Source organism: Enhydra lutris, unplaced genomic scaffold, assembly GCF_002288905.1.
Source record: "Enhydra lutris kenyoni isolate GAN:26980312 unplaced genomic scaffold, ASM228890v2 scaffoldscaffold161, whole genome shotgun sequence".
Lineage (NCBI taxonomy): Eukaryota > Metazoa > Chordata > Mammalia > Carnivora > Mustelidae > Enhydra > Enhydra lutris.
Window position 1 is genome coordinate 212,395 of NW_019154245.1, and position 14,353 is coordinate 226,747.

At 36.3% G+C, this 14,353-nt stretch overlaps 1 protein-coding gene across 1 annotated transcript in view; it reads right to left on the reverse strand.

Moving 5' to 3' along the window:
- The window catches only part of LOC111140089 (POF1B, actin binding protein), a 95,130-nt gene extending 85,150 nt beyond the window's left edge, over positions 1 to 9,980 (reverse strand). Inside the window, exons 1-2 of the mRNA XM_022492477.1 lie at positions 9,933 to 9,980; positions 9,481 to 9,804 (exon numbers count right to left, since the gene is read on the reverse strand). Coding sequence (XP_022348185.1) covers positions 9,481 to 9,762 — 282 coding nt within the window. The 5' untranslated portion in view covers positions 9,763 to 9,804; positions 9,933 to 9,980. The remainder of the gene's footprint in view (positions 1 to 9,480; positions 9,805 to 9,932) is intronic.
- Positions 9,981 to 14,353: the final 4,373 nt, after the last annotated feature.

Below are 14,353 nucleotides of genomic sequence, written 5' to 3' on the forward strand. Positions count from 1 at the left end.
AAGGGCAAAGGAAGAGGAAATGAAAGAAAGAGGGAAGAGAAGAAGGGAGAGGGGAGAAGGCGAAAGGAAGATGGGAGAAAGAGCAGGAGAGAGAATTTCCAGTTCCATCCCATTACCCAAAATATTTATTTTGGTTTATCTTTGATTTTTGATTTTTAAAGATTTTGATTTCTAAAAATCTTAACCCTCAGTTAGTGTACAGTCTATAGTGGAGGGGAAGAAGGACCACATCTGTAATATATTACTCAGTATTATAAGTACATTACAGTTAAATAGTAAAAAGTGATACTATCTAGAACAGATTTGAGATGGAGGTGGGAATGGAGTACTACATTGAGGAGAGGGTAAGAAGATTCAGTACTGGAGAAGAAGTCTTTAAGAAGAAAATTTGCCAGATGTATTTTTTTTAAGATTTTAGTTATTCATTTGACAGAAATCACAAGCAGGCAGAGAGGCGGCGGGATGGGTGGGGGCAGGAAGCAGGCTCACCTCAGAGCAGAGAGCCCCACATGGGGCTCAATCGCAGGACCCTGGGATCATGACCTGAGCCAAAGGCTTTAACCCACTGAGCCACCCAGGCACCCCTAGAATAGTACTATTCTAAGGAGACACTTTGATGTCATCGAGGTGAGGAGTTTGAACCTACCTTTGGAACTTGATAATTAAAGTTTTTGAAAAAATTCTGTACCACAAAGTAAATGACATTTTATTGCTGAGATTATTAATCTCACAACAAAGTAAAAATTGATTTTATTTCTTCATAATATTTCTATCAAAGTTCTCCTAAAGCATTGATGCATTTTTAACTAACTAAAAATTAATGAACTTATTACCCAGTGCTAGAGCCTTATATATTTTGATACAAAACAATCAATACAATTTATGAGAAAAATATTTAAAAAAAAAAGAATTCTAAACAACAGCAAAAAATGTCTGCCTTCTTGATAAATAACAAATTGTTAACACATTGAAATGTTCATTACATTATTGTCTAGGCCTTGGCTTGTGTCAAAAGATTTTAAGTCATTCATAATAGAAGCATATACATGATCATGAAGTAAAAATAAGAAACAGATATCAGATGTTACTGTGTAACATAAATAAGAGTCGAATGTGTAGACCAGAAATATATAGCATAGCATGGAGGTTACAACCAGACTGCTAGATTTAAATCCTAGTTCTATCACATACTAGCTATATGAACTTCAGTAAGTCATATAATATCTCTATGCTTCAGTTATCACATCTGTAAAGATGAGAATGATATTTGGACTTTACTTACTAACGTTTAAATTAATTCAGTGGGTTAAGGGAAATAGGAAGTTCCAGAGAGGTTATAAAAAATAGATCGTGTCCCCAAAAGAAATAAAGATGCATTTTGATTGAGGATGGTCATTTTTTTATCTTTTTCCTCTTCTTAACCATTTGCTTTGCCAAAAAGTGAGGTTCTGGGAAAATCATATAGACAAACAGAAGGATAGATACATACATAACAATCTTTTATTTAGGTTTATGAATTTCTTTTTTAAAGGTTTATGAATTTAATTCTCTTTCTCCTAAAATAGTCACTCTACTTTGAGAGTGTGTAGCTTCATTTTTTATTTCATTTTTATCTATCCATTATAGCTGATCATATAAATTGGCAGCACTTTGATCACATATTTGTACCACCATAAATTTCCTTGAATGTGATGATCTTAGAGGTAATTCTGTCTTCAAATGTGTAGCCTGACTGTATAGATTTGCAGTGTCCAGTAGAACACTCTGCAATGTTCTACATTTGTGTTGTTCAATATAGTATGTCCAATATAGTATGTTCTACATTTGTGTTGTCCAATATAGTAACCATCAGCTACATAGGGCTGTTGAACAGTTAAAATGTGCCTGGTTCAATGAGGAAGTGAATATTTAATTTTATTTGATTTTGATTAATTTAGATATAAATGGAAAGCCTCATGATATCCTATTAGAAGTGTAGCTCTAGAGGAAACATTAAGACGCAGATAGCAAACAAGTTTTAATGCCCAGTTTCATTGCATTTTAAAAAGAAAAAAATAAGCACAAACTAAAAAAACTCCATCTTAAATATTAAGGTTCAAGTTCAAAGACTCTAAGAGCATGGGAACTTCCAAATTACTCTTTCTAAGGGAGACTTATGCCAGTAAACATTATAAATACATTCCTGCCATTCCAGTCTTTTGATCATATACCATGAGTTTTAGAAAATTGCTTTAATGGTTTTCTTCATTAGTCTTTCTTAGCTAGTAGAACCCTAATAAACCCTTCAAGCATACATCTTTATGTAATCTTTCCAGTATTAAAAGAACTCTTACTTTATAGCCTATTCATTCATTATCTATTAGCCTATTTTGTCTGTGCAACTAGGGACTTTTGTTGGCCATATTTTCACAGCAGTGGTAAAAATGGAAAGAATCAGCGAGTGTCCAGACAGTGTATTCAACACCTTCACGTGTTATCTCATTTAATGCTCACTAAAACCCTGAAGGAAGGTATTATTGTTCCCATTCTACAAATGAGGACACTGAGATCCTGAGAAGTCAAAATGTATTCTGGGTTCTATGACACTAACACTATGTGTCAGACACTATGCTGTGTGTTTTCCATCACGTATTATTGAATTTGATTCTAACAATCATCCTATGAGTTAGGTATTATTGTCTCATTTTACCAATTAAGCAACTGATACCTATAACTAGCATGTCCCTGAACCAGGAATTAAATCCAAGACATTTAAAACATAAACCTACACTCTTAGCCACTACACTAGACTGTTTCATAGTTTGGATCTGCTAAAGTCTACCTCATCACTGCTCATTTATTATTTTCAGCTCTCTATGAGCTATTCCCCATAGATTCATTTGTATGGGCATTTTCTCTGCACAGTGTTTTCTGTGACTCATCTTTATACTCTGCAAAATATGAACCTCTGCAGCCAACACCTATTATCTTTCATTTACTATTGATAACTTATCAAGGAGTTCAAGTCTTTGGTGCAATAAATAAGGGAGAAATGACAAGATTGCTGGGAATGAGAATTAGGCAATAGAGATTACATACACAGTATAGGACTTTGTTCTCTAAATATTTGGAAACTTGTTGAAATGAACATGGAACTTGCATGCTATCTAATTTTAACTTTAAAACTTTGAAAAACTAATAAATAATATAATGTTCCAAGACAGGGTCTTAAAATGACTGAGAACCACCGAAAGTAATAATAGTGACTTAGGAACAGTTTAGGACCAATAGTTTCAAAAGAGACAATATCTTGGGGTGCCTGGGTGGCTCAGTGGGTTAAAGCCTCTGCCTTTGGCTCAGGTCATGATCCCAGGGTCCTGTGATTGAGCCCCAGGTGGGGCTTTCTGCTCAGCAGGGAGCCTGCTTCCTCCTCTCTCTTTCTCTCTGCCTGCCTCTCTGCCTGCTTGTGATCTCTGTCTGTCAAATAAAAAAATAAAAATCTTTAAAAAGAGGCAATATCTTTAAATACCAACTGACATTTATGCTGACAGAATTTGCCAAGGCAAACTGCCATTTGAATACATTCTCTGAATAGTTTAAAAGATGCTTTTGTTAAAACTTTTCGAAATCAATAACATGGTTAAGTACCTGCTTTAGGTTATTGTTCAATGTTGTTCTGAACTTTGTACACGAAGAAACATAAATTATACTGATTTTTTTAGATGAAACAAACACTTCCTTGATTTAGGATAAAATCTGTAACTCTATTCTCATGTTAAGAAAGCAATAGAATGTACTAGAAATAGAACTTCTTCCCCTCATTTCTTTCCTCCAAAAGAAATTTCTCATTTAAGAGAGTCATTCTTGGGGCACCTGGGTGGCTCAGTGGGTTGAGGCCTCTGCCTTCGGCTCAGGTCATGATCCCAGAGTCCTGGGATCGAGCCCCACATCGGGCTCTCTGCTCAGCGGGGAGCCTGCTTCCCTTCCTCTCTCTCTGCCTCTCTCTCTGCCTACTTGTGATCTCTCTCTCTCTCTCTCTCTCTCTGTCAAATAAATAAACACAATCTTTAAAAAAAAAAGAGAGAGAGTCATTCTTTCTCTTTTCCTGAAGGAAACTAGGAGAGAAAATAAGTATACAGTCTCTTTGCAGTACATGCTTTTTGACTTTAGAAGTATATAGGGTGCCTGGGTGGCTCAGTAAGTTTAGTGTCAGTTTTCAGCTCAGGTCACGATCTTAGGGTCGTGGGACTGAGCTCTGCATTGGGCTCCCTACTCAGCAGGAAGCCTGCTTCTCTCTCTCCCATTCCCCCTGCTTGTGCTCTCTCTTTTTCTCTGTCAAATACATAAATAAATAAAATCTTAAAAATAAAATAAAACAAAAATAAAAACTGGAAGTACATATGCTCTGTTGGAAATTTTTTAAAAAAGATGTAGCTTCTGGTGTAAAAAATAAATTACTCAAATACACTTATTTACAAAAGCTTTCACTTTTAAATGGGGTTTAACAAACAAAAAGCAGAATCAGACATAAATACAAAGAACAAATTGATGGTTGCAAGAGAGAAGAGGTGTGAGAGTATAGACAAAATGCGTAAAGGGGAATGGGAGATACAGGCTCCCAGTTACAGAATGAATAAGTCACAGCATAGGAGTTAAGGTCAATGATATTGTAATAACGTATGGGGGCAGATTGTAGCTGTATTGTGGTAAGCATAGCATAATGTACGGAGAACTTGAGTTACTATTAGTATGCCTGAAACTAATGGAACATTGTGTGTCAACTATAGTCAAATAAAAAAATTTAAATAAAAATGAATGGGATTTAAGAGCATGACAAATCTCCCAGTTGTTTTACCATGAATTGTCAAGAAAAGAAATTTGGATCACAGCAGTTAAAGGACCAGTTCACCTCCTTTCCCCTTGCCCTATCTCCTTTTCCCACCTTATCTCTCTCTCTCTCTCTCTCTCTCTCTCTCTCACACACACACACACACACACACACACACACACACACACACACACACACGGACAGCTTGTGAATGTCATGGCCTGAAAACAGGCCCTGCAATTTATCAAACCTCCCTTAAACAAGAGACAATTGGCATGGGCATTTTTACTCAGCAATTAGTTGCATTCACGATTTCTATAGCTTTTAACTGCAAGCATAAAAGGGCTGACCAAAGTTGAAAACATGGGCCTCTTTATCCTATGATCTCATTCCTTTTTCTACAACCTACTTCCCTGAACAATCATTCACTTTTAGTGACCACACCCTTGAACAACAATTTATCAAAGCAACACACTCCTCCCTGCAGAACAGGAAATTTTTCTGATAGTGTATAGAAATCCTGGCACAGCAAAGGAGCTATCCACAATCTTTGTAACCAAAGAAAAGGGGAAAAAATCATGTAAACAAAGATAAACCCAAGCTGAGTAATTGTTGATAGCAGAGGCTGTCAATAACACACATAAAACACATTCTCCCCAGCTGCTTTCTAGAGTTAAACTTGGTTGTAAGTTTTAACTTCAGAAGAATGGTAACCCACATGACACACAGATTATAAGATCCCTTCTTTAAATAAAACTTGTTTTGTTCAATAAAATACTGAGGCCCAAAGCACAAAATAATATTTAAAAATGAAATATAGACATATGGAACACTTACAGACCAGGTCCTGCACATCTATCCTCAAAGTCGACTCTCCCTGGGGTAAGGCAGTAGTATTTATCCAAATAATCACAGTGCTTTCTATGTAATAGGCACTTAATAAACATTAAATTCAATGAAAGACTGCTATTAAAAATATTTTATTTTGATTCAGTTCTCTCTCACACAACAGAATTCCTTTGCATATGTGGAAAATACCTTGAACTTCATGAAAAGCTTAATTGGTGGATGGGAAGTATATATGTTGAGTGATTTTACATCAATGGTAGTCATTAAGGCAGTATTTCATTTTGAGTTAATGATGGTCGGTTAATATTTAAGCTTTTCAAAAGGCTGAGTGGTAAGTTGTTTTATTTTGTTTTATGTAGTTTCTAGAACTTCATTTATTTATAAGACTGCATTTAGTTTTAAAAATGCATCCATTCCCTTGATTACCCCATGTTTAATTTTACCTGTCTATATGGATAAACCTGGTAATTTTATTTATTTATTTATTTTAAAGATTTTATTTTATTTATTTGTCAGAGAGAGAGGGAGAGAGAGCGAGCACAGGCAGACAGAATGGCAGGCAGAGGCAGAGGGAGAAGCAGGCTCCCCGATGAGCAAGGAGTCCGATGTGGGACTCGATCCCAGGACGCTGGGATCATGACCTGAGCCGAAGGCAGCTGCTTAACCAACTGAGCCACCCAGGCGTCCCAAACCTGGTAATTTTAATCCTAGAATTAATTTAGGCGATTTCACCAGCAACTATTTTCTACATTCAATTTTCTCTGATCTAGCAATCAGATAAAATAATAACCGAGAGAATAATAAAATGTATCTATTAATTATAGACAAGAAACAAAGCAACAGTATATCTGGAGAAATTTAAAATATGTTTGTATTTATAAATACCATTGTAGTGCACAAGAAGGCAATAAAGGAAAAACATACTAAAAAGCCAGAAGAAATAGGGGCACCTGGGTGGCTCATTTAAGCCTCTGCCTTCAGCTCAGGTCATGGTCTCAGAGTCCTGGGATCAAGCCTGCTTCAAGCCCCCATAGGGGGCGGTCTCTGGTCAGCAGGGAGCCTGCTTCCCCCTCTTTCTCTGCCTGCTGCTCTGCCTACTTGTGATCTCTCTCTGTCAAATAAATACATAAAATCTTCAAAAAAAAGCCAGAAATAGAAAATATTAAAGTGCTGCAAAAAACATTTAGTTAAATCTAAAATGTCTACTATATAAGCTAAAATTAAGATCAGGAAACAAAGAAAAGTGACACCAATTTCAGTTTCTCAAAGGGAACATATCATACTACTGAAAATTATAGATTTTTTATATTTTATTTTCTTTTATGTAGGCTCCATGCCCATCATGGGGCTTGAACTCAGTCTTGAGATCAAGAGTCTCATGATCTATCGACTGAGCCAGCCAGGTGCCCCAGTTTATGTATATTTTTAAATCTTATGAATTATCTGAATGTTATCTAAACACCAAAATGCTAACAGACAAAGTAAAAGTTTGACTGACTTTATGATAACCAACAATTGATTATAATACACGTTTTCCTACCTGCAAGGATCACAAGCTCTAACATTAGAATAGTTGCTACATACCAACTCAAAATGTTTTTAAAACATGCCATATTAAAGAGAGACTTTATTAAAACATAAACAAACAAAAAAGGGTTTTGAGTAATATGTACTATTTGCTTGTGCTTGTCATGGCATATAATAAAGCTGCTGCCTCATCTTACCCATTACATTATGAAGGTAATTTCAGATCAAATCTAAGTTCTACTTTACACAATACCATCCTGCCAAGAAACAAGGAGGAAGAAAAATAAAATAGAAGAGTTTCTTCATCACATTATTTGTGACAACTATCTCAAAGCTTTCTTGCCAAATTATCTTTTAGTGGATTTGTGAATGCCCTTTGATATCTAACTCAGTTTGTAATTTTAGAGTCAAATTTTCTTTCTTCTTGTTTCACTAAGGGAATGAAACTTCTTGGTTTGTCCTTTACTATACGTCACCTACCTCATCTTCACACAGCCCTTATTTTTCTTTCTTTTCAATAATAACTTCAGACTTCAGAACACTCCATTCCAATCTCATATCCCAGTTTTTGTGGCCATATTTTCTGTCCCTAGGGTTCTTTATAAACTCCTCTATGGGGAACTGTGTCCCAGGATGGAGATAGTTTTATAAGGATCACTTTAATAATTATCAGGTAGAAAGAAGAAAAAGCCACATAAAAAAGCTTGATCAGCTTGGTCCTGAGAGGACTAAAAAAAGAAAGTTGAACTAAATACAATACAATACAGGGCTCCTAAAACTTGATCTGTAGTCACTATTTGTAACTTGTTAAGTTTCTGCTGTTAAATTTTTATCTGTCTTTATTAGCAAGTTGACAAGAGGTTAATGTTTTTAAATAACTATTATAGTTAGGGTGATTTTAACATTTCTATAATAATGGTAACTAGGTTTTGTATTGTTTTGGAGCTACTAAGGAACATAGATGACACCCACTTTACTGTTCATTAACAACCTAATACTAAATATTGGAATGTACATTCACATTATTATTTATCAGTTATGCAAAGTAGTATTTTTTCCCTTTGTATTTTTCTTTCCTTTGACTTCAATACAGGTGGAGGTTTTTGTTTTTTTGTTTTTTGTTTTTTGTTTTTTCAGTTAGGAAATTACTGACAGTAAATCCTGGATTTTTTCTTCATATTTTTTCCCTCAAATTAAGCTAAGCATGAAATATCTGTAAAATTGTGGCCTTTTTATCTGTCTTTAAAAATTCTTTTAAAATAGTTTTATTATATACTTTAGAAATTTTGCTTCATATCCTATTTTAAATTGTGGTTTTGGGAAAAATAACCCATATTATTCCAGGTTGGTAAAATAATGGAACATCAGATAATATTATCGCAATGGTTACTTTTTTAATTCTTTACAGTATAAATTTTATCTTGAAAACATAATTTTAGTTTGGACAGATGTTTCCAGAAAACTTAAAGTCATGCAAATTTAATGTAAAGGGATTCAAAGAATGAAAATAGACATAGAGCTCTTATTTTATAGTCTTGCAGTGTTCCTTTACATTCATTGACAAGATTATTAGCACAGATACTGGTGCTAAAATAACCCTTTTAAAAATAACTGTATTTTGTTTTAAAGAATGTCTTAGAGTTTTGCTTTTTTAAGCATTTATATAACAATTGATTACATCTTGCCTTCCTCAATCCTATATCTATTCTTTCAATCCTCTTTCTACCAATATTCATGAATTATTCACCTTGGCTGTATAAGAACCAGTGTGTCATTTTCACAAGATGAAACACATGCAACAATTTGAACAGATATTTGTGCATGTCACTTACCCAGCAACTGCATACTATTTGCTGAACACAAATAACTGCTCATTACTCCATATAAGCCATTATCTCTGAACTACCATATTTCATCTAAAAAATCTGTTTACTTCTGAAATAAAGTGAATCAATGGGAACTAGTCTATAAAAGTTATTGTATTCAAGTTGAGGATTGCTTTATGGTAAGAGCAAGGGAATACCCCAGATCAGATATTACAATCAAATCCAACAAAAAATGAGTCATCTTATGCTCCAGTTAGATCATTAAACTCATTGGAGCCATTAAACAACCACAGGCACTAGTAAAGAAAAGTATAGCAAGAGATGGAATTTAAGTGACCATACATTGCTTGTATAGCTACAATCCACCAAAAGATAACATCCTGTAGAACAGAGGCAGAGAAGCAGAAAGAAAATATATGTGGTTCAAGATATCCACTCTCTACAAATCACACAGAGTTATCTTAATGGTACCTGAGAATGGTTGCTCCAAACCAAATTTTGGTAGGAGGAGGCAGTTTTGAGTGGAGAGAGAACTTCCTGTGAGCTGATGGGGTCCAAGGCCTGAACAACTTTGTTCATGGGCCCACTGTAGGTCCTCACTCTCTCATACACTACATTTTTTTCTGGTGGGTGCTGGGTTTGGCTTGACTGATGGTAGCAGTGGTAATGCTGGGGCTGGCACTGCAGCACCTCTGGGGGCTGTGGAGTCCCACAGCTGCTGCTGCTCATCTCACTCCAATAGCTTGCGCTCATGATGTTCTCAGTGGTCAGCAAGGTACTCCGCAGACGCTCTCCCTGTGGAACAGAGAGAGAGAGAGAGAGAGAGCACTGGTGAATAAGGGTAAGAAGGCAAGCAGGCACAAGTACAAGTCATTTATCAACTCCCTCTGCCTGTAGTGGTGCCCTGGAGAGGTTAGAGTTACCTGAGCAGCAGCAGGAACAGGTCTGGCAGCTGCAGAGGAGGCAGCAAAATTATTGAGAGCAAATGAAAAGTAGAGCCACCCTGTGAGATTGCTCCAGGAAATGGTACTGACACGCCCCTCAGGGGTGGATTCACCTGGCAGCTTTACTTGCCAAGAGAGGCCCTGCTTTCCCACAGAGATACAAGGCTGCATTCAAGTATGTAAGGGAATCTGGAAAGAATAGAAATGAGGAATTTTAGGGCTGAAGCCAGAGCTTCCAAGTCCACAGTCTTGGAAATTCATTTAACTATAAATAAGCATACAAAGACATGCTTGTGTCTAAACTTATTGGAGAAAAAAGTAACAAACATCACATGAAAGTGACTTTCCCATGGTTCTTAAGCTTACTAAAGAGAATTACGGGCATGGATATTATCATTCCAGAGTCCCAGATCAAAATACAAAGTATTAGCATAGGAACACACTAATTTTCACAGATAAAGTTGCATTCTTTGAAAACCCAGTTGGTAATTTCATTTAAGGAAGATTGTTATGGGGTCTCCTTCTAACAACTCTAATTTATGGACCTGTGTATCTTGCTCCAGACCTCATATGACTTTCTTAACTTATATTGAAGTAGATTTGTCTAAATGATGGTTGTCTATAAATGGGATATTGGTCAAGAAAGATCTTACCATTCCACAAATACTTTGCATTTCAGCATTTACATTTATTGTTTTGCATTTTTACAAAGGAATGTACTCTGATTTCATGTGTGCCCTAAAAAATACTGAGTTTGGTTTCTTTTTTAGTATCTAGTTGTTAAAGAAGCTGCGAGTCTTGAAAGGGGCCTGACTTTATGAAATGATATTTAAACATGCTCAGCACTTATATTTATTACTACTTGAAATTACAATAATAATGCCTACTTACCCACCATATTTTGCCCTGCAGGATACTTTAGCATCACTGAACTATAGAATACTCACTAAGTGTGTCTTCAGAAAAGGGGTGTCTTCCTACTGTGTATATACACCACAGAACCTAGCACACCATCATCATTCTGGAGACGAGGAGAGTATCATTGAGCTGGCTAGTCAGTCTTTTATCTGCTAAGTGAACAAAAAGTAGTGATTTTTTTTTATTAATCATTTTTTAAAATTTATTTTCAACATAACAGTATTCATTGTTTTTGTACCACACCCAGTGCTCCAAGCAATCCGTGCCCTCTCTAATACCCACCACCTGGTTCCCCCAACCTCCCACACCCCCACCTCTTCAAACCCTTCAGATTGTTTTTCAGAGTCCATAGTCTCTCATTGTTCACCTCCCTTTCCAATTTCCCCCAAGTCCCTTCTCCTAACTCCCCATGTCCTCCATGCTATTTGTTATGCTCCACAAATAAGTGAAACCATATGATAATTGACTCTCTCTGCTTGACTTATTTCACTCAGCATAATCTCTTCCAGTCCCATCCATGTTGCTACAAAAGTTGGGTACTCATCCTTTCTGATGGAGGCATAATACTCCATAGTGTATATGGACCACATCTTCCTTATCCATTTGTCCATTGAAGGGCATCCTGGTTCTTTCCACAGTTTGGAGACCATGGCCATTGCTGCTATAAACATTGGGGTACAGATGGCCCTTCTTTTCCCTACATCTGTATCTTTGGGGTAAATACCCAGTAGTGCAATGGCAGGTTCATAGGGAAGCTCTATTTTTAATTTCTTGAGGAATCTCCACACTGTTCTCCAAAGAGGCTGCACCAAGTTGCATTCCCACCAACAGTGTAAGAGGATTGCCCTTTCTCCACATCCCCTCCAACACATGTTGTTTCCTGTCTTGCTAATTTTGGCCATTCTAACTGGTGTAAGGTGATATCTCAATGTGGTTTTAATTTGAATCTCCCTGATGGCTGGTGATGATGAACATTTTTTCATGTGTCTGATAGCCATTTGTATCTCTTCATTGGAGAAGTGTCTGTTCATATCTTCGACAGTCTCTTCAATAAATGGTGCTGGGAAAATTGGGCAGCTATATGTAGAAGAATGAAACTCAAACATTCTCTTACACCGTACACAAAAATAAACTCAAAATGGATAAAAGACCTCAACGTGAGACAGGAATCCATCAGAATCCTAGAGGAGAACATAGGCAGTAATCTCTTCGATATCAGCCACAGCTACTTCTTTCAAGATATGTCTCCAAAGGCAAAGGAAACAAAAGCCAAAATAAACTTTTGGGACTTCATCAAAATCAAAAGCTTCTGCACAGCAAAGGAAACAGTCAAGAAAACAAAGAGACAACCCATGGAATGGGAGAAGATATTTGCAAATGACAGTACAGACAAAAGATTGATATCCAGGATCTATAAAGAACTCCTCAAACTCAACACACACAAAACAGATAATCATATCAAAAAGTAGTGATTTAATGGTAATTTACTATGACCAGGTACTGTGCGAGGAGCTTTACATGGATTAGCTGTCATCCTCACAACTTTATGCATGTGTATGGGAAACAAACAGAGGCACAGACACAGAAAGCCACAGACATTTCCCAAAGTGAAACAACTAGTAAATGGTGGGTCTAGGATTTTAGCTCATTTTAGAGGTTAAGCTCTTATTTACTGCATTATTCTGCTATATACATTTCAAAATTATGCTCTGCATCTGACCATCTAATAAATCTTCTATGTGGGAAATCAAAGTACAGTTTTGAACTGCTGGCTTGTAAGTGACTCTAAAGGCATCTTTGGATTTTTTATGGGGGAGAAGCAAGCAAAATGCTGAAAATCCACCTTGAAAACTCTTTAAAATTATTAAAAATAAATTATTGTGTATTTACATTGCGTGCTGTATGCTGCAAATCTAATCCTTTTTCATTTTAATGCTATTTCTCAAGAATCAATGAAAATTTAATTAGAAACATGTGACCTGCAGAACAGTCTTGGAAAATATCAGATTGATAACCTGTTAATATCCTTAGCAGTATCATTTTGGATAGGCTTCATGTGTGAACAGGGAATGGGTAAGTGAGGTCATCCAGTCAGCTCTGATTGTTGAAATCTGAATTTAAAATACACACACACAAAAAACACATAAACATAGTACTGTTAATATTTCAGCCAAAAGATGGCCTACTAAATAGGAATGGCAATGAACAATAAAACTTGCTTCATTGATAAAAGGGTGACTATACCTGTTGTGCACATTGCTTGGATATATGGCATTTTGAGGCAACCACCTTTATGCACTTGGGCAAAAATTAACATGTGATATCCTCCAGCCTTATCCAATATTCTTCCCCATCCATGGGTATGAAACAGAGAGAGAGCTTAAAGCTCAGGAATAGTGTATAAGCAATGAGATTAGGCATTATCTGGCAGACAAACCACATATAACTATGAAATATATGTTGACCACTGTAGTTCACCTTAGAGAGGATTAATAATATTCTTATCAAAGTTCCTGCTCCTTTTCTGATAATTCACTTGTGCTTTTAATGATCTGAATCTCTGATTGTTTTATTTCTCCTTAATGCAAATGATATTCTCATCTATTTTTACTAATAAATGCATATAACTATATTTGACTGTTTAATAATGGTATTTGACTGTTTTCTACTTGAAAACCCAAGGGATTGACACTGCATTCTGCAAGCTTCATGACTATGCTACCTTTCTCACATTGGTGGATAGAATAGTCAGAGTTGATTCCTTATTCTCAGCTCCAGACTTGTTCACATAATCCTAAATTATATTTCTGGCAGTTATTTTGTTTTACTCAGTAATATAGATATTTTATGTTTATTACTGAAAAAACTCATTTATATGATACATTTGATTTCCCCTTAGAACTAATAAACTCTTAGAAACTAATTCAGTTCTAACAGATTATTTATTTATTTATTTATTTTTAAGATTTTATGTATTTATTTGACAGAGAGAGACACAGCGAGAGAGGGAACACAAGCAGGGGGATGGAAAAGGGAGAAGTAGGCCTCCTGCAGAGCAGGGAAGCCCAATGAGGGTCTTGATCCCAGGACCCTGGGATTATGACCTGAGCTAAAGGCAGACGCCTAAGGACTGAGCCAACCAGGCACCCCTCTCACAGATTTTTTAAAATAAATTTTATTGTTCCTGATTATAAAAATAATTCATTCTTTAAAAATTCAAATAATTGGGGCACCTGGGTGGCGAGGTCAGTTAAGTGACTGACTCTTGTTTTTCGCTCAGGTCATGGTTTTGGGGTGGTGAGATTGAGCCCCATGTTGGGCTCTGCACTCAGCACAGTGTCTGCCTCTCCCCCCTTCTTTCTGCCCAATCCCCTAATCATTCTCTCTCCCTTTCTCAAATAAATAAATCTTTATTTTAAAAATTCAAATAATTAAGGGCGCCTGGGTGGCTCAGTGGGTTAAAGCCTCTGCCTTCAGCTCAG